This window comes from Aquarana catesbeiana, linkage group LG01, assembly GCF_042186555.1.
Source record: "Aquarana catesbeiana isolate 2022-GZ linkage group LG01, ASM4218655v1, whole genome shotgun sequence".
Classification (NCBI taxonomy): domain Eukaryota; kingdom Metazoa; phylum Chordata; class Amphibia; order Anura; family Ranidae; genus Aquarana; species Aquarana catesbeiana.
In genome coordinates, this window is record NC_133324.1 from 780,958,174 (window position 1) to 780,982,046 (window position 23,873).

General features: G+C 41.8%; 1 protein-coding gene across 11 annotated transcripts in view; it reads left to right on the forward strand.

Moving 5' to 3' along the window:
• The window catches only part of WDR17 (WD repeat domain 17), a 187,724-nt gene that overhangs the window by 153,373 nt on the left and 10,478 nt on the right, over positions 1-23,873 (forward strand). For 8 of the 11 annotated variants that reach the window (XM_073606568.1, XM_073606588.1, XM_073606595.1 and 5 more), the window contains 9 exons: positions 2,240-2,328; positions 2,453-2,552; positions 3,434-3,573; positions 10,006-10,026; positions 13,280-13,391; positions 17,591-17,732; positions 19,108-19,210; positions 23,236-23,337; positions 23,652-23,747. In XM_073606568.1, the coding sequence (XP_073462669.1) occupies positions 2,240-2,328; positions 2,453-2,552; positions 3,434-3,573; positions 10,006-10,026; positions 13,280-13,391; positions 17,591-17,732; positions 19,108-19,210; positions 23,236-23,337; positions 23,652-23,747 (905 nt within the window). The remainder of the gene's footprint in view (positions 1-2,239; positions 2,329-2,452; positions 2,553-3,433; positions 3,574-10,005; positions 10,027-13,279; positions 13,392-17,590; positions 17,733-19,107; positions 19,211-23,235; positions 23,338-23,651; positions 23,748-23,873) is intronic. The other 3 variants (XR_012236779.1, XM_073606651.1, XM_073606624.1) reach the window with 3 other exon arrangements.

Here is a 23,873-nt window from a genome sequence, read left to right on the forward strand (position 1 = left end):
CCTATGGCCATTTCCCTGACAAGTGTTCTGGTACCACCAACAGCTAAGGCCCTATTTAATTTTCTGCAGAGTATATACAGTATCTCACAAAAGTGAGTACACCCCTCACATTTTGGTAAATATTTTATTATATCTTTTCATGTGACAGCACTGAAGAAATGACACTCTGCTACAATGTAAAGTAGTGAGTGTACAGCTTGCATAACAGTGTAAATTTGCTGTCCCCTCAAAATAACTCAACACACAGCCATTAATGTCTAAACCACTGGCAACAAAAGTGAGTACACCCCTAAGTGAAAATGTCCAAATTGGGCCCAATTAGCCATTTTCCTCCCCTGGTGTCATGTGACTCGTTAGTTTTACAAGGTCTCCGGTGTGAATGAGGAGCAGGTGTGTTTAAATTTAGTGTTATCGCTCTTACTCTCTCACACTGGTCACTGGAAGTTCAACATAGCACCTCATGGCAAAGAACTCTCTGAGGATCTGAAAAAAAGAATTGTTGCTCTACATAAAGATGGCCTAGGCTATAAGAAGATCGCCAAGACCCTGAAACTGAGCTGTAGCACGGTGGCCAAGACCATACAGTGGTTTACCAGGACAGGTTCCACTCAGAACAGGCCTTGCCATGGTTGACCAAAGAAGTTGAGTGCACATGCTCAGTGTCATATCCAGAGGTAGTCTTTGGGAAATAGATGTATGAGTGCTGCCAGCATTGCTGCAGAGGATGAAGGGGTGGGGGGTCAGCCAGTTATTGCTCAGACCATACGCTGCATGCTGCATCAAATTGGTCTGCATGGCTATTGTCCCGGAAGGAAGCCTCTTCTAAAGATAATGCACAAGAAAGCCCACATACAGTTTGCTGAAGACAAGCACACTAAGGACATGGATTACTGGAGCCATGTCCTGTGGTCTGATGAGACCAAGATAAACTTATTTGGTTCAGATGGTGTCAAGCATGGGTTGCGGCAACCAGGTGAGGAGTACAAAGACAAGTGTGTCTTGCCAACAGTCAAGCATGGTGGTGGTAGTGTCATGTTCTGGGGCTGCATGAATGCTGCCGGCACTGGGGAGCTACAGTTCATTGAAGGAACATGAATTCCAACATGTACTGTGACATGCTGAAGCAGAGCATGATCTCCTCCCTTCGGAGACTGGGCCCCAGGGCAGTATTCCAGCATGATAACGGCCCCAAACACACCTTCAAGATGACCACTGCCTTGCTGAAGAAGCTGAGGGTAAAGGTGATGAACTGGCCAAGCATGTCTCCAGACCTAAACCCTATTGAGCATCTGTGGGGCATCCTCAAACTGAAGGTGGAGGAGCGCAAGGTCTCCAACATCCACCAGCTCCGTGATGTCGTCATGGAGGAGTGGAAGAGGACTCCAGTGGCAACCTGTGAAGCTCTGGTGAACTCCATGCCCAAGAGGGTTTAGGCAGTGTTGGAAAATAATGGTGGCCACACAAAATATTGACACTTTGGGCCCAATTTGGACATATTTACTCAGGGGTGTACTCACTTTTGTTACCAGCGGTGTAGACAATAATGACTGTGTGTTGAGTTTTTTGGAGGGGACTGCCGTTTTTTTTTTCAATTATTTTCATCTCTTTTGCCGGGACCCGACAATACATTACAGCTGTGAATAGTTTAAAATAAAAATGTTTCCTTTTAGAAATGTCATTTTGCTGTGGTATTGTTCTAAACACGGGAAAAATGGGCTACTTTACAGGCATACTAAGGACACCCCCCAGGCACGATATTTAAAAGGAATGTTTCATTTTTATTGTCTCACTTTAAGAATTATTAAAATCACTGCTCCTTAAAAACTGATGTTTTTGAAAATTTTTTTTGCATTGATACATGTCCCCTGAGGCAGGACCCGGGTCCCTAAACACTTTTTATGGCAATTTGCATATAAGCCTTTAAAATGAGCACTTTTGATTTTTCAGATTCATGTCCCATAGACTTTAACGGTGTTTGCGTGTTCCAACAAATTTTTTGCCTGTTAGCATGTTCTGCTGTGAACCGAACCGGGGGGGGTGTTCGGCTCATCCCTAGTTGTAGTTATAAAAGACAAGGACAAAAACTACTACTAAGAAAATTGGAGCCTCCAAGAGTTAAAAAAAAAAAAACAAGTTTCAGTCCGCTGACCAGTCCTTGTTCGGAACCTGAAAATTTTGAATTACCTTTAAAAACCTCACTAAGCGCTTTCTACTGATTAACTTGCTTATTTACTTCTAGGCAGCTTGTGAAGGCAACATACAGTCTGATCATGTTTCAGTAACGACTGTATCCCCAACTGAAGGCAACAATGTTGAAGATTACACAGGGTAAGTGGTCATACGTCTATCCAGTTGCAGTTTAAAAACTGTACACTTTCAGTCAAATGGTCATACAGCTTGTGAGCTGTTTGCCATTTTATTCTTTTTTTTTTTTTTACTGTCCCCTGTACAGGCTTCTGCATCGAGTCAGTACAGAACTGGCAGAGTGGTATTTCCAAGATGGGCGGGCTGTACTTGCAGCATGCTGCCATTTGGCAGTGGACAACAATGAAGTAAGAATCACTTGGCTGTTGATGTAAAGCTTTGGCATTTAGCATCTAATTAGCGAGGGAAAAATAAATGTTTTTTACCCTCTTTAAAGACGTTGACATATTGAAGTAAAAAAAAGAAAACCCTTTTTAATCCATGACTAATGGTGGCTGCTAGGAAACAGCACCTGGGCAGAGAAACAGGTTCACTTTAATGCCCTCCTACCCAGCAGTACATACTTACCTTTCCTATGCTACCCCTGCTCTGTTCAGCTACCAGAAACAAAGAAAGGTAACCTTGTATAAGCTCCAAGGTACTCCAATTGGAGTGTTCACAGGGCCAGGGACTCACCCTGCCCCATATGACAGTGCTGTGCCAAATGCTGTCACATGGAGAACGTCCAGTGCTTCTCTATACCTGGAATTACTGGATATTTTCTTTGCCTTTAGCTAAATGGAGTGATAGGAAGATAAGGAAAGGTGAGAATGTCCTGCTAAGAATGGAGAGAGTTGGAAGCATTAAAGCAAACCTTTTGTATTTCCTTCCATTGACAAAGCATAGGTTTGCTTTAAGAGAGCCATAATTGATCCTTTGATGGGGCTACTATTTTTATGATGCACCAACAATTATAATCTGGGCAAACAGTACAAATTAGAGGAGAATGGCAGGCATAAAACAGAGTTCAATAATAAATATGTAAACTAAAAATGATCTGGGTCTTGTGCCTGTGGCTGGAAATGAAAGTTGTCTGCAACTTTTTGTGGATTCTGTGTGGTTCTGAGAGCCCTATATTTAAAATACTAGATAGGAACTTCCACTATTCTTTAATTCTACAGCTGAATGTGGTCAGTCATTGCATGCAAAGGACTTTCTAGTAAAGCAAATGTATTTTACTTTATTAAAGCTGGCCATGGCCAACCTCATTCGTGGCAATGAGCTGGAACTGGCGGTGTGTGTCGGCACGGTCCTTGGAGAGAGTGCTGCTGAAGCTACTCAATATGCACTGGAACTGCTGGCAAGGAAATGCATGACAGTAACAACATGGTGTGTATAGCATACAATGAGTGTGATCCTTGAGACTGTGATGAGTGCAGCATCTCATTCTCAATGAGGCTTGTTCATCAAGGATGCTATTGTAAATGTTACCTATTTTCCTATGACATTTCCATTTTGATCCCCTCACACAATTTATCAAGGTGTGTAAAGCTTTTGATATCAATAGAGCTAATTTACATCTCAATTCTACCAGTTTTCTTGTTTAATGTCATTGTAATGTTTTACATTTTATTTTTTTTTAAATAAAGTTAACTAGTAGGGGATTTACCACAAACTTGTTGATTACATAGCAAAAGAGCAAAGGTTTTTTCTTAACAATGGCAATGCAGCCTCAAGGTGTTCAAATGATTCAAAATAAGGCTGAATTAATCTTATGAATGTACAGTAGGTGACCGCAATATTGTGTCAATCTCGCCGCTGTTATCGGTGAGATTTGACACTTGCGAGCCCCGTTGTGGGAGCCAGCGCCGAGCTGGCTCGTTGATCGGGAAAGGAAAACTTTTTTTTCCCTTTTGCAATGAGCGACAGGCAGCGCTGACAGCTGTCTGGTATGAATCATGAGGGGGAACGCCGCGCCAAATTTTAAATGAAAAAACCGGCATGGGTTCCCCCCAGGGGCATACCAGGCCCTTAGGTCTGGTATGGATTTTAAGGGGAACCCCCTACGCCGAATAATCGGCGTGGGGTCCCCCCCAAAATCCATACCAGACCCTTATCCGAGCACGCAGCCCGGCCGGTCAGGAAAGGGAGTGGGGACGAGCGCCCCCCCCCCGAACCGTACCAGGCCGCATGCCCTCAACTTGGGGGGTGGGTGCTTTGGGGGAGGGAGAGTCCCTGCGCATGCTGGGACTGTGACGTTCACAAGGGGGCGGGGTCACCGCCTATATAAATGGTTGCGCAGCTCGCACACAGCATTCCAGCGGGAGAGAGTGTCGTGTTAACATCGGAAGAAGAGGGGACAAGACATCGCACAAGACCGGGCCCCCACTAGCAAAAGAGCTGGAAGAAGATAGCGGGGGAATCCGGCAGAAGATACCGGAGAAAACCGGACAGCGGCAGAAGACTTGGCCCCCGCTAGCAAAAGAGCTGGAAACAGATAGCAGGGGAATCCGGCAGAAGATACCGGAGAAGAACCGGACAGCGACAGAAGACTGGCCCCCGCTAGCAAAAGAGCTGGAAGAAGATAGCGGAGGGGCCCGGCAGAAGAGGCCGAACACCGGGAGAAGAGGCTGAACACCGAGAGAAGTTGGAAGAAGACCCCCGAAGTCGGAAGAAGACCCCCGGAGCTGCCTAATAAATTACTTTTAAAACCTGTGTAGTGTGTTTTTTTATTGACACTTTTTCCTAGATGAATGGGTAGGGGTACCATGTACCCCATACTCATTCACATAGGGTGGGGGGCCGGGATCTGGGGGCCCCCTTATTAAAGGGGGCTCCCAGATTCCGATAAGCCCTCTGCCCGCAGACCCCGACAACCAACGGCCAGGGTTGTCGGGAAGAGGCCCTTGTCCTCATCAACATGGGGACAAGGTGCTTTGCAGGCCCCCCTCCCCCAAAGCACCCAACCCCCCATGTTGAGGGCATGTGGCCTGGTACGGTTCGGAGGGGGGGGTGCTCGCTCCCGATCAGCGAGCCAGTACGACATACACAGTACCCTGTCGCCGAGAACCAACGCGATAGGATCTCGCTGGACACACAATCTCGCGGTCAGGTACTGTAGTTGTTGAAGATGCCTACCTACCTATCACTCCTCATATAGTCAATATGTTCCACAGGGTATTTTGCTGACATCTTCGGTAATTAATTTCTCTTCACTTCACCAGATTATACAGTAAAACAATTTCAACTCGCTTCTTTGATAAATAGCTCCCAAAATTCCTGCACTCATAGTAAAGCTAAAAAAATAGCATAAATATAAATAAACCAGAAAAAATCTAGTTCAATAACAATACAGCACTTAGTGCATATTAATCATTTTATTAATGTGTCACAAAAATATACAGTCTATAAATGAATAAATCAACTCAAATGATATCGCTTCATAATAATACCAATAATAAATGTGTAAACCCTCAAAGAACTGACGTGTCCCAGAATGAGTTGAAACTGATACAAAGTGATATATTAAGGCTGCTTTCACACTGGGGCGGGCGGGCGCCGGCGGTAAAGCGGCGCTATTTTTAGCGCTGCTTCACCGTCGTTTCAGCGGCGCTATTGCGCTGCTAGCGGCCGAAAAAGGGCTAAAACTGCCCGCATAGCACCGCTGCAGTGGTGCTTTGGCGGCGCTGCCCCATTGTTTTCATTAGGCAGGGGCGCTTTAGGAGCCGTGTATACACCACTACTATATCACTGCAAAGATGCGGCTTGCAGGACTTTTTTTACCGTCCTGCAAGCGTACTGCTCCAGTGTGAAAGCCCTCGTGTGTAGCACCTGTAAAGCACCTCAGTGTGAAAGTAGCCTTAAACTGGAGAGTGCACAGTCTGGCGCAGCTGTGCTTGGTAGCCAATCAGCTTATAACTTCAGCTTGTTCAGTTAAGCTTTGACAGTAAAACCTGGAAGCTGATTGGTTTCCATGCACAGCTGCACCATATTTTGTACTCTCCAGTTTTACTCAATCAACCCCACAGTATCCAGAAAAAGAAACAAATGTAGCAAAGCTTCTTTCTTTACTCCTATGTGATGGCGACTAAATATCCACCCTTAGAGCCCTTTCACACTGAACCGCCTGCTGCGTTAGTGGTAAAGAGCCGCTACTTTTAGCAGCACTTTACCGTCGTTTTAGCAGCACTTTTCAGCCTCTAGCAGGGCACTTTTAACCCCCACTAGCGGCCGAAGAAAGGGTTAAATGCGCCCATGTAGAGCCACTCCCGAAGCGCTTTGCAGGCGCTTCTGCAGTCGTGCCCATTCATTTCCAATGACAGGAGAGTTGGAAGAGCGGTGTATACAGCGCTCCACCACCGCCCCAAAGATGCTGCTTGCAGGACTTTTTTTAACATCCTGCCAGCGCAGCACCCCAGCGTAAAAGCACTCGAGCTTTCACACTGGGGAGCATTGGGAGACATTTTTCAGGCGCTTTACAGGTGCTATTTTTAGCGCTAAAACGCCTGAAAAATGCCTCCAGTGTGAAAAGGGTCTTAGAATAGTCTGCGTAACTTTCTCCATCAGTTGAACATCAATAATAAAAACAGTTGTCTCATACATACAGTCAGTGGTCTATCAATTTCTTGGATATGAATATCCAAAGAGAGGGGGATGGTTTGTAAACCGTGATCTTCTTTAACCATCAATAGTGGTCACTACCCAGTATGGCTAAAGAACATCCCAAAGCGCAAATTATGCGGACCTGACAAAATTGTACTAAAGATGAAGATTCTTAATTCAGGCAAATACATTGAGGGATAGTTTTTTTAAAAAGGGTTATCTGAAGAATAAAATTCATAAGGTGATTAGGAATACTTTTACTGAGGGAACAATTATTTGAACCAAAACCCTCAGTGGATTTTAAAATTGATGTGGTCCAATGGGATTTTATTACGGGATTTAATATCCAGTACAAGGAAGTAGAATGGATCTATAAAAAAACATTGGCTGATTCTTCTAACCTATCAGACACTGGGTCCACTCCTCCCACCGACCCTCAAATGTACCTATAAGTAGGCCTCTAGTTTGGGTTGTAGTATGATGTGGAATATTTTAAACCCTCCAAGAAAGACGCGCACCTTTTTAGATCTTCACCGCGTGTACTGCCATGCCTTGCAGAACAGAATATGTCTGAAATCTTTAAAAAATCTTCCAACCTCTAGTGGTACATACACACCTTGATCTCCTTTCATGTTCATTCAAAGAGAAGTATGGCATTAAAAAATAATACAAACACATACTCACCTAGGTCCCCCACCATCTCTAAGACTGAGAACTGAGCGATCAAAGAGCACTTCTTGGTCTTAAGTGAGCAGAAAGCATGTGACTTTCGGACACCGGCTGTCTGCTCTGCCCCTCCAGCACTCACCACACCACTTGGTTGTGAAGGGGGCCGGAGCAGCTGGGTCAGCTTTCAAGCGGCATACTGAGAGGCTGAGCTAGATACTGGTCAGGAATCTGGTAGATCCTGACATTAAAGTCAGGATCATGCCAAAGTCTGGAGCAGCTGAGTGATATCAACCTACAGTGGACTTTAGCCTGCTGTTGACTGAATGTGGGTTACAGGAGTGCAGAGTGAAGTGCACTCCTGTGATCCCCAGGAGAAGTAGGGCCAAAATACCCTATATTACCAAAAGTATTGGGATGTCTGCCTTTACATGCACATCAATTTTAATGGTATCCCAGTATTAGTCAGTAGGGTTCAATATTGAGTTGGCCCACCTGTTGCAGCTATAACGGCTTCAACACTTCTGCCAAGACTGTGCACAAGGTTTAGGAGTGTGTCTATGGGAATGTTTGACCATTCTTCCAGAAGCGCATTTGTGAGGTCAAGTACTGATGTTGGAGAGAAGGCCTGGCTCGCAGTCGGCGCTCTAATTCATCCCAAAGGTGTTCTATTGGGTTGAGGTCAGGCCAGTTGAAGCATGTCTTTATGTACCTTGCTTTGTGCACTGGTCTAAATCATTTGGTGGAGGGGGTATTTTGGTGTGGGGTTGTTTTTCAGGGGTTGGATTTGGTCCCTTAGTTCCAGTGAAGGGAACTCTTAAGGCGTCAGCATACCAGGACATTTTGGACAATTTCATGCTCCCAACTTTGTGGGACCAGTTTTGGGATGGCCCCTTCCTGTTCCAACATGACTGTGCACCACTGCACAAAGTAAGGTTCATAAAGACATGGATTAGCCTAGTTTGGGGTGGAGGAACTTGACTGGCCTGTACAGAGTCCTGATCTCAACTCAATAGAACACCTTTGGAATTAATTAGAGTGGAGACTGTGAGCCAGGCCTTCTCATCCTGGAGGAGTGATCCTGACTTTAATGTCGAGATCCACCATTCCTGACCAGTAGCTAGCTCAGCCTCTCAGTATGTAGTGTAGTTTTGTCCCTACTTTTGCTTTCACCATTAAGCTGTGGAAGGGTTTATAGAGGATTTCAGCCAGAGGCTTTGCAGTGCTGGGCAAGCTGAATAGAAGAGATCCTTGGAACATCATAGCTGCGTTATCAAAGTGCTGGAGGAGGAGAGGGAGTAGGAAAGGATAAGTACATTGCTAGGAGTGCACTTAACTTTTAGAGTGGAACTGAATTCAGAAAGTGAAGATTTGTGATATATCGGGAAAATTTTGAAAATTAATGGTGATTAGGCATTATCTTAAAAAATATATCAGCATGCTTTCTGGTATGTCAGTGTGCCTAGGCAGTCCTGTACCACAGACTCATAGCTGTATATCTGTGGTGTGAACCATAAGCTGAAGATAGATGGGTAGAATTTTGATTGAAAATTCGTAGGAAATAGCATATGAAAATTCACGGAACATTCTCAGAACCTTCATTTGTCATTCAAAAAATGTTATTTGTTTTTATCATTTGATTTGGGAATGAACTGACTTTACCAAATAAAAACCACATACAATGTTAGAAATTCTTTAATTTGAGAAAAATTTTCGATCCTGCTCCTTCAAATTTTCCTGTCACTGCAGTTGAAATCAAATGTAGATTTGACCCACCAATGGTTAGAAAAACAATCAAACTCCCTTAGGACCTTCTTTTTCTAAGAATATTAATTCAAAGGTCTACCCATCTGTGGCCAGCTTAAGGTATTGCTACCTCTGACTGCTGTTTTCAGGAGATTTGGAGTAAGATTTAGTGACATCACTACTGCACTGTTCACTGTTGTTCCTCCTGGAAGCTCTGACATAAGCAAGCAAAATCCTTGCCTACTCCAAGATAGTTGACCCCTTATGGAAGACACAGTGCAGAACAAGGCATAGGAAGTCCATAATGGGGACATTTTCACTGCAGACAGACCAAAGACAATACTGGTGACTAGTCCTCTGGCCTCTGCTTGCCTTTTTTTGGGCACAGCTTCCAGAGTTTAGGTTCTGTTTAATAGGTCCAGTGTATTTGTGTAGTATAGAGAGAGATTTTAGACAGAAAATGTTTGCACAGTAACAACTTTCGTTAAACGTTCAGGATTTATCTTACATGTCTAGACAGTTTAGAGACCTGCAGTAACTTATTGCAAAAAAAAAAAATTACTATTACTGTAAATAAAATTGGGAAGTATGAATTCAAAAGTAAAACTTGAAAAACTTTGTAGCACCACAGTAGCTTGTTTGAGGTTGTCCTATCTCTTTGTATTTTTATTTATGCATCCACTTTTAATGACAGGGACAATTGTCTATCAATTAGAACTTGTCAAACATAATTTTACTAATGTGTGGTAACTGATATTGTGTGAATTTGCTACACTGCACTTTCTAATGATTTACCTTTTTGTTTAGCTTTCCATCTCTTGGATACAGGTACACATATTGGTGTTATATGTCTACTTGTGACATGTATTGTGCTGTATAGTGACAGAGAAGATAAAAATATGTTTATTATAACATTGCCAGGCATTACATGTCTTCAAATATGTTCAATTACTACTAAAAACACTTTATGTGCTGAATCCAATTGTAATTGATGCACTGTAGTACTTTCTTGTGTCTGTGGAAGTTGCTGCTGCTCCATATTTAAACTTCTTAACTTTCATTATTTAAAATTATCTGTCAGGAGAGAAATATAAAAGTGGCTACTGTTTCTGTTTAGAATGCACTTTTAGGACTCTCATCTTTATTCGTCTTGCATTATTTAGTGAGTCAAAAAAAGGTATCTACCTATTAGGTGTAGTGATACCCAAAGTGCATAGGCTTGATCCAGTTTAGTGACCTGGCACTTGTAAAAGAAGGCTGAGGATGAAGTCTCCTTTTATTTAGTGCAGGTTGGTAAACCAAAGAAAAATAGGGCCTTCTTCTGTTTAAAAAAACGGATGTTAACGGAGGCGGATGTCAGCGGATATAGAGGATAAAAGATATAGAGCCCATATTTACCAACTATATAGAGACACGTTTTTTTTTTTTAACATTATCAAACAATGATAAGAAAATTAAGCTGATCTCTTTCAAATATAAAAAAAGCAACAAGGAAATTGAGGCAAAATTTGGACTTTCATGGTACGTTGTAGACTTACAACGCTCAAACAATTCTTTAAAAAATTAACAAATTTATTGAAAGGTTCATTAAAAAACACCCAAAAGGGCACATATACAACAGACATACAATACAGGGTGACCCCTAACAGGAAACAACCTTAAACAAATAATTTTCTCTGATATAAACTGGAAGGAAAAATAGATGTATCAACCCACGATGGAGGGTTGTTGATATGTCTTTTCCCAGTTATAGACTCTACATGTTTTGTGGAAATCCGCTTCTTCAGAAGCATAATTCAGAGAAAGGTTTGTTCTAAAAGAAAAACATATACATCAAAATACTCCATATGGCAAAACAAAATGGTATGATTTTTTGGAAGTATTTTGATGTATATGTTTTTCTTTTAGAACAAACCTTTCTCTGAACTATACTCCTGAACAAGCGGATTTCCATGAAACATGTAGAGTCTATAACTGGGAAAAGACGTATATCAACAACCCTCCATCGTAGGTTGATACATCTCTTTTTCCTTCCAGTTTATATGAGAGAAAATTATTTGTTTAAGGTTGTTTCATATTATGGGTCACCCTGTATTGTATGTCTGTTATATATCTGCCCTTTTGTGTGTTTTTTAATGAGCCTTTCAATAAATTTGTTAATTTTTTAAAATAATTTTTTGAGAGTTGTAAGTCTACACCATACCATGAAAGTCCAAATTTTGCCTCAATTTCCTAGTTGCTTTTTCAGATTTGATAGGACGAGGGTACAGTTTATTTCTTGTTAATTTAGTAGCATTAAATATTCTTTCAAATATAAAGTATATTAAAAAAGTCAAAATGATTGTAGTTCTTTTTTAAAGGGTCAGTGTCCCAAAGACTGATACTTTTTCTTAAAGTGGTTGTAAACCCTTACAACACACTTTTTGCTACAGGTAAGCCTAAGGCTTACCTGTAGCTACCCTGGATATCTCCTAAACCATTCAGTATTTGCATGTGCATGTATTTGGATGTGCTGACGTCATCAGCACATGCACACTGAAGCAAACTGAAGCAACGGCACGTACGTTGCTTCAGTCAGACTGTGCCATTACAGGCGGCTCCGGTGCACGTGCACGAGAGTGACGTTCTGCCAATCACATTGCCGGAGCCCGCGATACCCGGAAGTGACTCCGGGAGCGATGTCAGCCGCCGGAGCGTTGTACGAGCACGGCTGTGGGGGCTTCGATCTCAGGTAAGTAATTCATAATGAGCTAGTATGCCATTATGCCTTTGTCTTGCAGGTTTTTTTGTTTTTTTTCTTGGGTTCACAACAACTTTATGACCCCTTTCACACTGAGGCAGCATTGCACTATGACTTTTCACACTGAGGCGGTGCGCTTGTAGGACGTTACAAAAAGTCCTGCAAACAGCAACTTTGGGGTGGGTTGGGAGCATTGTAAATAGCGCTCCCAAAACGCCCTGCCCATTGCAATGAATAGGCAGCGCTTCTAAAGCGCCTTAAAGGCACTTTGAAAGCACCGCAAAGCTGGACTTTTTACCTTGTTTTTAATGTAAAACCGCGTCTGAAAAGCGTAGCAAAAGCGCTGCTAAAACAGCGCTAAAGCTCCACAAAAACGAGCAACGCTTTAGCACTAACGGCCAGGTGCTGCAGTGTGAACGGGGTCCAACAAGCAGAGACACATTCAGAACAGTTGCTGCAAGTGAGCAAAGGCAAGTGCAGAGATCTTGACTTTTCAAGAAGTAAAAGATGAAGGGTCACATCAGACATGAGGTTATCTACCCAACAGTTATGGGTTGACTGATCCTTTGCAAATAACACAGTTATAAGAATAGCTTAGAAGTGGATTCATTATTTGGTTCATATTGCCTAAGATCACCATGGATTGTGAATAGCGAGTCATGCGACCTAATGATGATGGAAAAGGTGAATCTGACAATTTCCAAACCTGAGAGCCAGAGTCTGTCTGCTGCAATCAGTGTTATAACTTACACTATCATTGTGGCACATAACATCAGAAAATGAAATGTTGAGTGTGGTATTTTAAATTAACATCCAGTCCGTGTGACATCAATCAGAGCTTTATAAAATCAGCTTCATTTCATATGTTTCAATTGCCTTTGATTGTCTTTCTGTTAAAATTATGAACTGTAAGATTTTTTGGTTTTATGGTCATGGGACAAAAAACATCTGAATATAGCAATTTAATGCCTATTTCAAAATGAAAATAAATAAAATAAAAAATACATGTTGATATATTACCTGTGTTAATAATGCCATCTAATGGACATTTAGTATTTATTTTATACTGTTCAAGGCATTATTACACATTAATTATATACATTCATTTTTTCCTATTTGCTTGTGTGTAGAGTGAAAATGTAAGCTTTTTAATTACAATCTGCATTTAAGCACCTTAGATAAGCTTGTGTAGTGTATTTCTGTGATGTTGTAAAGTGGGCGAGACGTGCTAATACAGTACATGCTTGTCACGTTCTCCCTATAAATAGCTGCGATGAGCAGGGCTGTGCTGGAAACCCTGCTGCTGCTACAGTCTGTATGAGCATTGTTTATTTTTTACAGGGATTTGGCAGCAGATCTTCTCACAATGATACCTGACAATGAGCTCTTCTTAGTCAAGCTGTGCGCTTTTTACCCAGGCTGCACTGCAGAGATTAACGACCTTCACAGCAAAGTATGTTTCTATTTTTCACATGTATTGTAAAGAAAGAATAATCATTGGTAAATATTTGAAGCATGACCTATTACATATATATTATCACGTTTTATGTTTTGGGGGTTGTATTTGAGATGTGCAAAGAGAGATCACACAAACACTTTTAGGTATAACATTGAATTAAAAGAGAAGTATGGGAATATTTTTTTTCTAATCATACTTTCCTAGGTGGATGCAGCATGGGTCCGATGCTGCATCTGTCCCCCGCAGCCTCTAACACTGAAAACGGAGCGATCAAACACCACCGATCACTCGGTTTCTTAGGCCTCCCTGAGCATAGAGCTGGTGATTGTCAATCTTCAGCTCCCTGCTCTGCCTCAGAATATGTCTGTTAACATTACAATAACTATGAATAACTATGAATAATTCACATGCCTAAATTAATTGTATATATTTTACAGGAATAGGCTTGTGTTATGTATACGGTTTTATACATTTAAAAATGCTCAGCTTTTTATGATTTCTGTATTTTTTTAAATATGTTAATTTAATTTGTCAGTTACGATAATAAACAGGTTAACCACAAAAGTCCTGGATGCTGTTTCAAAACAGCACAGGGACGACAGCTATAAGTCCCAGTTCATTTTAAAACGGTACCTGGACTCATCTGCTCCTCTGCACTAGTACTGGAACTACCAGCTCCAAGGTTTCTGATCCTTCATATTGTTCCAAAGGGTCATTATGTAGAAGGGAATGTAGCACTAATTCTGGGGACAGAGATCTACCCAGCCACTCTTTGCAGCAGTAGATCACTGCTATAGTGATTTATTCTAGGCTGATTGCAGCCAGCTATAGATCACTATTAGAAGTGACCTGTTACTGCAGAGCTGCATCATTTAGATCAGGTCGCCAATGTCCAGATCCAGACCCACCATGAAGATTAAGAAGAAAAAAAAGCAGTATCTCACAAAAGTGAGTACACCCCTCAAATTTTTGTAAATATTTTATTCTATCTTTTCATGTGACAACACTGAAGAAATGACACTTTGCTACAATGTAAAGTAGTGAGTGTACAGCTTGTATAACAGTGTAAATTTGCTGTCCCCTCAAAATAACTCACACAACCATTAACGTCTAAATCGCTGGCAGCAAAAGTGAGTATACCCCTAAGTGAAAATGTCCACATTGGGCCCAATTAGCCATTTTCCCTCCCCGGTGTCATGTGACTCGTCAGTGTTACAGGTGTGATTGGAGAGCAGGTGAGCTAAATTTGGTGTTACCACTCTCACTCACTCTCACTCTCTCATACTGATCACTAAAAGTTCAACATGGCACCTAATGGCAAAGAACTCTCTGATGATCTGAAAAAAAGAATGGTTGCTATACATAAAGATGGCCTAGACTATAAGAAGATTGTCAAGACCCTGAAAGTGAGCTGCAGCACGGTGGCCAAGACCATACAGTGGTTTACCAGGACAGGTTCCACTCAGAACAGGCCTTGCCATGGTCGACCAAAGAAGTTGAGTGCACGTGCTCAGAGTCATATCCAGAGGTTGTCTTTAGGAAATAGATGTATGAGTGTTCCCAGCATTGCTGAAGAGGTTGAAGGGATGGGGGGTCAGCCTCTCAGTGCTCAGACTATACGCTGCACACTTCATCAAATTGGTCTGCATGGCTGTCATCCTAGAACGAAGCCTCTTCTAAAGATGATGGACAAGAAAGCCAGCAAACAGTTTGCTGAAGACAAGCAGACTAAGCACATGGATTACTGGAACCATGTCCTGTGGTCTGATGAGACCAAGATAAACTTATTTGATTCAGATGGTGTCAAGCGTGTGTGGCGGTAACCAGGTGAGGGGTACAAAGACAAGTGTATTTTGCCTACAGTCAAGCATGGAGGTGGGATTGTCATGGTCTGGGGCTGCATGAGTGCTGCCGGCACTGGGGAGCTACAGTTCATTGAGGGAACCATAAATGCCAACATGTACTGTGACATACTGAAGCAGAGCATGATCCCATCCCTTCAGAGACTGGGCCACAGGGCAGTAATCCAACATGATAACGACCCCAAACACACCTCCAAGACCACTACTGCCTTGCTAAAGAAGCTGAGGGTAAAAGGTGATGGACTGGCCAAGCATGTCTCCAGACCTAAACCCTATTGAGCATCCTCTATTTTTTTGGACTTTTGTGGTTAACCTGTTTATTATGGTAACTGACAAATTAAATTAACATATTTTTAAAAATACAGAAATCATAAAAAAACTGAGCATTTTTAAATGTATAAAACCGTATACATAACACAAGCCTATTCCTGTAAAATATATAAAATTAATTTAATTTAGCATGTGAATTATTCATAGTTATTGTAATGTTAACAGACACATTCTGAGGCTGCTAAATTTGGCCTGTTCTTCTAGTTATCAATGACCTCTGGTCATAAAAGCGTTAAGAACCAGCTTGCAAGAACTAGCTTCAAACAGTAGATATTTAAGGACACAGCCACTGACTTAAAGTGATTGTAAAGTCTCATTTAAAAAAAAAATAACAATTATGTTATACTTCCCTCCTCTGTGCAGTTGGCTTTGCACTGAGCAGCCCGGATCCTCCTCAACTCGGGTCTCTCTTTGCTGCTCCTGGCCCCTCCCTCCTATCGAGTGCCCCCACAGTCAGTAGCTGCTTATTGGGGCACTAGAGCTGAGCCACAACTCTGTGTGTCCATTCAGACACGAAGCCCCAACCCGGCCCTGCCCCTTCTTTTCCCTAATTGGCTGACTGACTTTGATTGACAGCCATGGGAGCCAATGGCGCCGCTGCTGTGTTTCAGCCAATCGGGAGGAGTGTCCCGGACAGTTTAGACTTTTGTGGACAGCGCTGGAGAAAGATGGGGCTCAGGTAAGTAATTAGGGGGGTGCTGGGGTGGCTGCTACACACAGGGTTTTTTATCTTAATGCATAGAATGCATTAGGATAAAAAAAACTTCTGCCTTTACAACTCCTTTAAATCTTCTTTTTTAGAGCTTTTCTTGCCCACTTTTATTATAACAAAGTCCCAGAAAATCAATGAGTTTCCCTCTCTGGGATTTTTCAGCACTCTTCCACCAAAGACATACACATTCAGCAGCCTCTTGGATTACACTTGCAGCACTGCTGCTCTGGCCTCACACTTGGGCCCTTATCTGTCTTCTCCAGACAGTCTTCTCACACAAACTGAGTATATTCCCCCTGAGTACTTCCCCCTGTCTCCTAGGTGGAGCCCTCCTGACTCCTGGGCAGAGACCTCCTCTGTCTCCTGGGGTGGAGCCCTGAACCATAGTCAGTTCTCTTCTAAAATTACTGCACACACCTACTCAGTTAGTGTGCTGGTTGTTCACAAAACCAGGACCCATGATTGGAGACTTCATCCCTCCGGATTCTTCAGACTTAAGGTCCCAAACCTGGTTTTACCAACCAATGGATAGACTTTTGTCAGAGTAAGGGAGGATTATATCCCCTGCCTGTGTTTTTGCCAGCTGTGTCACATTGAAAAGATTTACCTTCACTTCCTGCCCCATAACCAAAACAGGAAGTAAGAGGAAATCTTTTCAAGTTAAGAAATTTCCTTGGGGCTCTGGAAAGTCAATTAAGGTGTCTGCCAACCTCAGCGAGCAGAATATTTGTATGGGGCTATAGACCCTACTCAACAAGCTGCCTTGTTGATTGCTGTTGTTTTGCCTTGAGAGAGGAAATGGCTGTGAAGCGCACCCCCTTGTCTATTCTATAAGCACAAGCATGTACATTCCGGGACCCACTGGCTGAATCAAACAATGTCTGTGGGTAGTCTATAAGAGATCAAGAAACAATGACATTTCTACATCTCTGAAAGAAAGCTCATACTCTATTAAAGCTAAATTGCCTAGAAAAATACATACTTTTGATGTGCATTGAAAGGTAATGTAATATTAATAAACCTGCTTAGGTATAGCCACTAAATCCATTGTGTGAAGAGGGTAGCCCTAATTTGGGACCCCTATTTCCAACCCCCACCCCACTGTGTTTAAAGAATCCTCATTTCCCAACACCTCCTTGGACTGTTGTTAATGACTGTAAATATTATAATGTTATCGGGGGCAGCCCCATAGTACAGTAGCCTTCTTTGTGGTTTGATTGATACTACAGAACACTCTTTTCTTAGTAAATCAGCTTCCGCATATTCCTCTTTTGCATATTTCTTTGCAGTGTAACTTGCCATGTTTGGAAGAGTGTGTACAGATGGCAGAGACCAGTTATGCAGATGGAGACATCTTCCAAGCTGTCAAATACCACTTGTTAAGTTCAGAACCAGAAAAGGCCCTGCCTATAGGGATCAGTTTTGTAAAAGGTACCTATGTTATATCAGTAGCACATAATAAGAAATACTAATTTTACATTTTATCCACGTAAGTCCATATGAGCTACTTGGTAAGAGAATCTATAGAATATTTTCAGCCCAACTCCAGCAAAAACAGTTTAGTTTAACTTTTTTTACAGTTTAGTACAGTGGTTAAGGAATGGAATATTTGTCAGGACTTTATTGCAGTATGTGTCTGTGTCTCTATTGGTAAACCATGTATAATATTCCCATTGCATGCGTTCCAGGAAAAGGCAAGTAAGTGGGTGCTATAGCAATGGCCAGCTGGAGATCAGTACCATAAGCCAAAGTATACATCGCCAGAACACAAAGGATCATTTAGAGAAAGTCCAAGCATTTATTTTGTGATCACAGTGGTAAATTGCAATGTTTGTCATTGTGGGGATGATTTACTAAAACTGGAGATTGCAACATCTGGTGCAGCTGTGTGTGGTAGCCAATCAGCTTCTAACTTCAGCTTGTTCAATTAAATTTGACAACAAAAAAAAATGAAAGCTCATTGGTTTCTGTGCAGAGCTGCACCAGATTGTGCCCTTTCCAGTTGTAGTAAATCAACCCCTGTGTCTCATCACATACCTGATGAAGGGGACCTGCATTATCCCAAAACATTGCTCTTTACCACAGTGGCAATCACAGAATGGATGCTGGGACTTTATTTCAGTGATACTTTGTGCGCTGAAAATATATACTTTGTGTCCCTATCGTGGAGATGTCCTCTCTCTTCCTATTGGGACAAGAAGTAATTAGAGATCTCTCCTTTTTTTAGTAAAATAAAATTGAAATCGAAAGTTAAAACATCTGTAAGGTTATTATTACTGTATCTGACTTGTTCTCTCAACGACAATCCCTGCTTTCTTTTCCTGTCACAGGGTGTCAGAAGAACAGAAGTGATATGAAATCTTCCCAGTAGGGTCAAAAACTGAAAAATATTCCCATTGATATTCAATTTTTCAAAGTCTATTCAACAGTTGGGCTTGAAGTTTTGTTTTTTTTTGTTTTTTTAACACAATCTAGCCAAACGTGCCTATTTCTTGAGTTGTGCAGCAAAAGGCATGTTTACCACTAAGAGACGGGGGTTGAATTGGTGGGAGAAAAAGAGCATAGTGGCCAGGTGTAGAAATTGGTGGGCATGTACAGTATGTTGGGCATGTACTATGATAGGGAGCCAGGAAAGCTTGGGGGGGGGGTGGCAGCGGGTTATGGGCCTAGGAAGCTCAGGTTAACCCTTCAATCATGTGGGCTGGTATGTCTATTATTAACATATGGCTGATGAATTTATACATGCCTATCAATTACCATATATTTTATTACCATGGTTATTTTTGTAATGTTTTTTTTTCTACAGAACAAATCAGCAGGGCTGACTGGACCTTGGATTCCATTTGTCCAATCCTTGATCTTCTCAGTTACATCAGAACAGAAAGATTAGTACTTCATAAATGTAGTGAGTGAGTACTTTTTCCTCTTGCCTTAAGAAGATATCTCTGCTCATAGAATGTATTATTTTAAACACCACCCAAATTACTGAGATAGCTCTTTGGGCTGGCCTGTACCACTTAGAACACTTGCCTTGGTTGTTATTGTCCTCATCCCCCAAGAAAGCCATCACTGGTAACATATACTGTACATAGCTTTTAGCTTTCTGTAACCTCTTGCACAACCCCATTCAGACTGGAAGAGAGCGGGTCACACTCTAATGCCCCTGTACACACAGTCCGATTTTCCGACTGAAAATGTTCGATGGGAGCTTGTTGTCGGAAATTTCGACCGTGTGTAGGCTCCATCGGACATTTTCCATCGGAATTTCCATCACACAAAATTTGAGATCTGGATCTCAAATTTTCCGACGACAAAATCCGTTGTCGTAAATTCCGATCGTGTGTACACAATTCCGACGCACAAAGTTCCACGCATGCTTGGAATCAAGCAGAAGAGCCGCACTGACTATTGAGCTTCATTTTTCTTGTCTCATTGCACGTGTTGTACGTCACCGCGTTCTTGACGTTCGGAATTTCGGACAAGATTTGTGTGACCGTGTGTATGCAAGACAAGTTTGAGCCAACATCCGTCGGAAAAAATCCATGGATTTTGTTGTCAGAATGTCCGATCGTGTGTACGCAGCATAAGACCGCTCATACATGGTGCAAATTACTTTTGCTGCTACCACAATTCCCCCATCAACACAGACAGTGCTGACAGGGCAATCAGCTATTTTTTTTTCCTAGCCGGGGAAGCTGTCTCTGCCAGGAGAAGACAGTGATTATCGCTAGCGGCTATAGCAGCTGCTTGCGATAACTGGAAGCAAATCCGGCAGGCTGGTTGTACCCAAGTTGATCGACTTGGTACATTCAGCCTGCCCATTAACGGTTTGAATCTCGGTCAGTTCCTGCTGAAACGGTCGAGATTCGAACTGCGTACGGCCAGCCTAAGGCAACCCATACATTCATCATCTTTTGTGGTTCAACCGGGAGGTTGAATGAAAAAAAAAAAAAAGATCCACTTCCCCCATTTACATACAGGTGATACTCAAAAAATTAGAATACTGTGCAAAAGTTCATCTATTTCACTAATGTAACTTAAAAGGTGAAACTAATATATGAGATAGACTCATTATATGCAAAGCAAGATAGTTCAAGCTGTGATTTATCATTATTGTGATGTTTATGGCTTACAGCTCATGAAAACACCAAATCCACAATCTCAGAAAATTAGAATATTGCATGCAATCAATAAAACAAGGATTGTACATAGAACAATATCAGACCTCTGAAAAGTATAAGCATACATATGTATTCAGGACTTGGTTTGGGCCCCTTTTGCAGCAATTACTGCCTCAATGCGGCGTGGCACTGCTGAGGTGTTATGGAAGACTGGGATGCTTCAGTAGCGGCCTTCAGCTCTTCTGCATTGTTCGGTCTCATGTCTCTCATCTTTCTCTTGGCAATGCCCCATAGATTTTCTGTGGGGCTCAGGTCAGGCGAGATTGCTGGCCAATCAAGCACAGTAATCCCACGGTCATTGAAAAAGGTTTTGTTGCTTTTGGCAGTGTGGGCAGGTGCCAAGTCCTGCTGAGAAATGAAGTCAGCATCCCCATAGAGCTCGTCTGCGGAAGGAAGCATGAAGTGCTCTAAAATCTCCTGGTAGACGTCTGAGTTGACCCTGGACTTAATAAAGCACAGTGGACCAACACCAGCAGATGACATGGCTCCCCAAATCAACACAGACTGTGGAAACTTCACAGTGGACTTCAGGCATCTTGCAGTGTGTGCCTCTCCATTTTTCCTCCATACTCTGGGTCCTTGGTTTCCAAATGAGATGCAAAATTTGTTCTCATCAGAAAAGAGGACTTTGGACCACTGAGCAACAGACCAGGTCTGTTTTTCTTTAGCCCAGGTAAGACACTTCTGACGTTGTTTGTTGCTCAGGAGTGGCTTGACAAGAGGAATACGACATTTGAAGCCCATGTCCAGGATCCGTCTGTGTGTGGTTGCTCTTGATGCACTGACTCCAGCCTCAGTCCACTCCTTGTGAAAGTCCCCAACACTTTTGAATGGCCTTTTCCTGACAATCCTCTCCAGGCTGCGGTCAACCCTGCTGCTTGTGCACCTTTTTCTTTCACACTTTTCCCTTCCACGGCACTTTGGGAACATCCAACTTCTTTTGCAATTACCTTTTGAGGCTTTCCCTCCTTTTGGAGGGTGTCAGTGATGGTTTTCTACACAACTGTCAGGTCAGCAGTCTTTCCCATGATTGTGATACCTACTGAACCAAACTCAGAAACCATTTAAAGGCTCAGGAACCCTTTGCAGGTGTTATGGCTTAATTAGCTGATTAGAGTGGGACACTTTGAGCCTAGAATATTGCACCTTTTCACAATATTCTACTTTTCAGAGATTGTGGATTTTGGGTTTTCATGAGCTGTAAGCCAAAATCATCACAATTATGACAAATCACAGGTTGAACTATCTTGCTTAGCATGTAACGAGTCTATCTCATATATTAGTTTCACCTTTTAAGTTGCATTAGTGAAATAAATGAACTTTTGCACAATATTCTAATTTTTCTAGTATCACCTGTATTTGATGTGGATGAGGGAATCATCCCGTCGTGCTATTGTGTTACTGTGTTCTGATGGCAGTACTGATCGATTGTGAAAAACCTGACAGGCTGATTGTATGAAAGTCGTTCGATTGACTTCTATACAAGCACCCTGCCTATAGATTGATCGAAATTCCATCAGTCCCTGTTGAATCTGCTGAATTTCAATCCATGTATGGCCATCTTAAGTCAATCAAGGCTCGTTTGCTTTGCACAATGCTGTAAGTCTACACTGTGAGGGTGATTACTGAAAGAAATAGCACAGCAATTGCCTTAACAATGGTTTGCTGTTCCTTCATTGCCCTGTCATTGGGTGTTGGGTGTGGAACCTTAACCAGGTTGTGCTGCTCAACTGCACTGGAGATGTTTGACACAACCATGCTCTTTTACAGGGGTAGGATTGAAAGTGGGTGAAGGAAGTTATAAACTTTTGGCAAACTGTTCATTTAAATCTATTTCAAATTTAGCCATTTACCCGGAGTTCAGATTTAAAGCAAATCTATCAGCCCTTTTAGACTCTTGTAAACAAAAGTATTTTGTAAGAACAGCAACTACAAGGTACCTGTAATCTTTGTATGCCAAAAACCCCATTCACTGTGATTTCTGATTCTTTTGCCCCTCCTACTATGTTGTTTGAGCCACATGTACTATATTTCTTAAATGTGATGGGAAGCTTCATTGGTCAGTAATGTGATTTGATACATTGGGTCACAGAGGGAGCTGCAGTAAGGTGCAACCAATGACCGTAGTTACTTTATATCCTATACTAACTCCATTCCCCTCCACTGAAGAGTATTTAGTGGGAGTGCCCATTAAAGCGGACCTTCAGTCATTTTTTCAACTTTCCGTCTATTAAATCCTCTGCCCTTGTTGTTTTCATTTTGGATAGTAAAACATTTTTTTTCAGCAAGTAAATGCATTATACAGCCCACTTCCTGTTTCTTGTCTGGTCATTAGCCTAGGCTTATGAAATCATGCACAGCTCTCTCTCACACTTGTGGGAGTTTGCCAGGAAGGGAGGGGGGATGAGTCATAAGAGGGCCAGTGAAAGCTGCCGGGCTGGAGGTGTGCCTCTGTGTAAATCCAGGAAGTGAACAGGCAGCAGCTTTAGCTGCCCACAGTTAAAAAGGCTGCAGCCAGACTCAGTGGAGGGAGATTTCTGCAGCATATTTGGCATGTACAGAATCGCAGTATATATAAAATGTTATGCAAAGTGGTTGGAGGGAAGCTTCAGAATTGCAAAGATGTTTTTATTACAAATTATGTGTGCAGACTGCAGTTCCTTTTTAACCATTTTTTATATTTGAGTTACAACTAATATAATGTAGTTTATACATTAGATTTTAATTAAAATGACCATTATATTTCCATGCAGAGTACGCAATGAACTGCTCATACTCTGTGGATACACTGGAGCTTTACTGGCTATTAGAAGGCACTATATCAGCATTGCTCCTGCACTTTATGAATATACAAGGTAATTTATTCTTAGTGATAACATATATCAGTTTACCGCTAGTACAAGTCTATAGATGGAACCTTTTAGCAGAAACAGTAAAACAAATTCAACCTGGTGAGATTGTAATAAATGTATTGTGATTAATTTGTCCCACATACAATATATGATACATACAGTAGTTACTGTATATTTTATTAACTTAGCATTATTTATAAAATGTATATTTCATACCGTAATTTAGTAGTCCTGTAGTATGATAATCTTTATGATTGTTACGATTAGGTTTTGCTTTTTATTGGTCACTGTTTTCTTTTTATGATACTATTTTCCAGTCAGCTTTTGAAACGCCGGGAAGTGTCTGTTCCCCTACAGATTGAACAGCTGTCAGTGGAACTGGATGCATGGAGAGCGTGTACCCTATCCACTAAGTAAGTGTCAGTATATTCCATAATAGTAGACATATATTCTAAAAAAATCACTTGAAAATGCATGATAAATAAGGTGACATGATCACCACAGCGGTGCAAAGATTCATCTGTATCTTTATAAAGTGT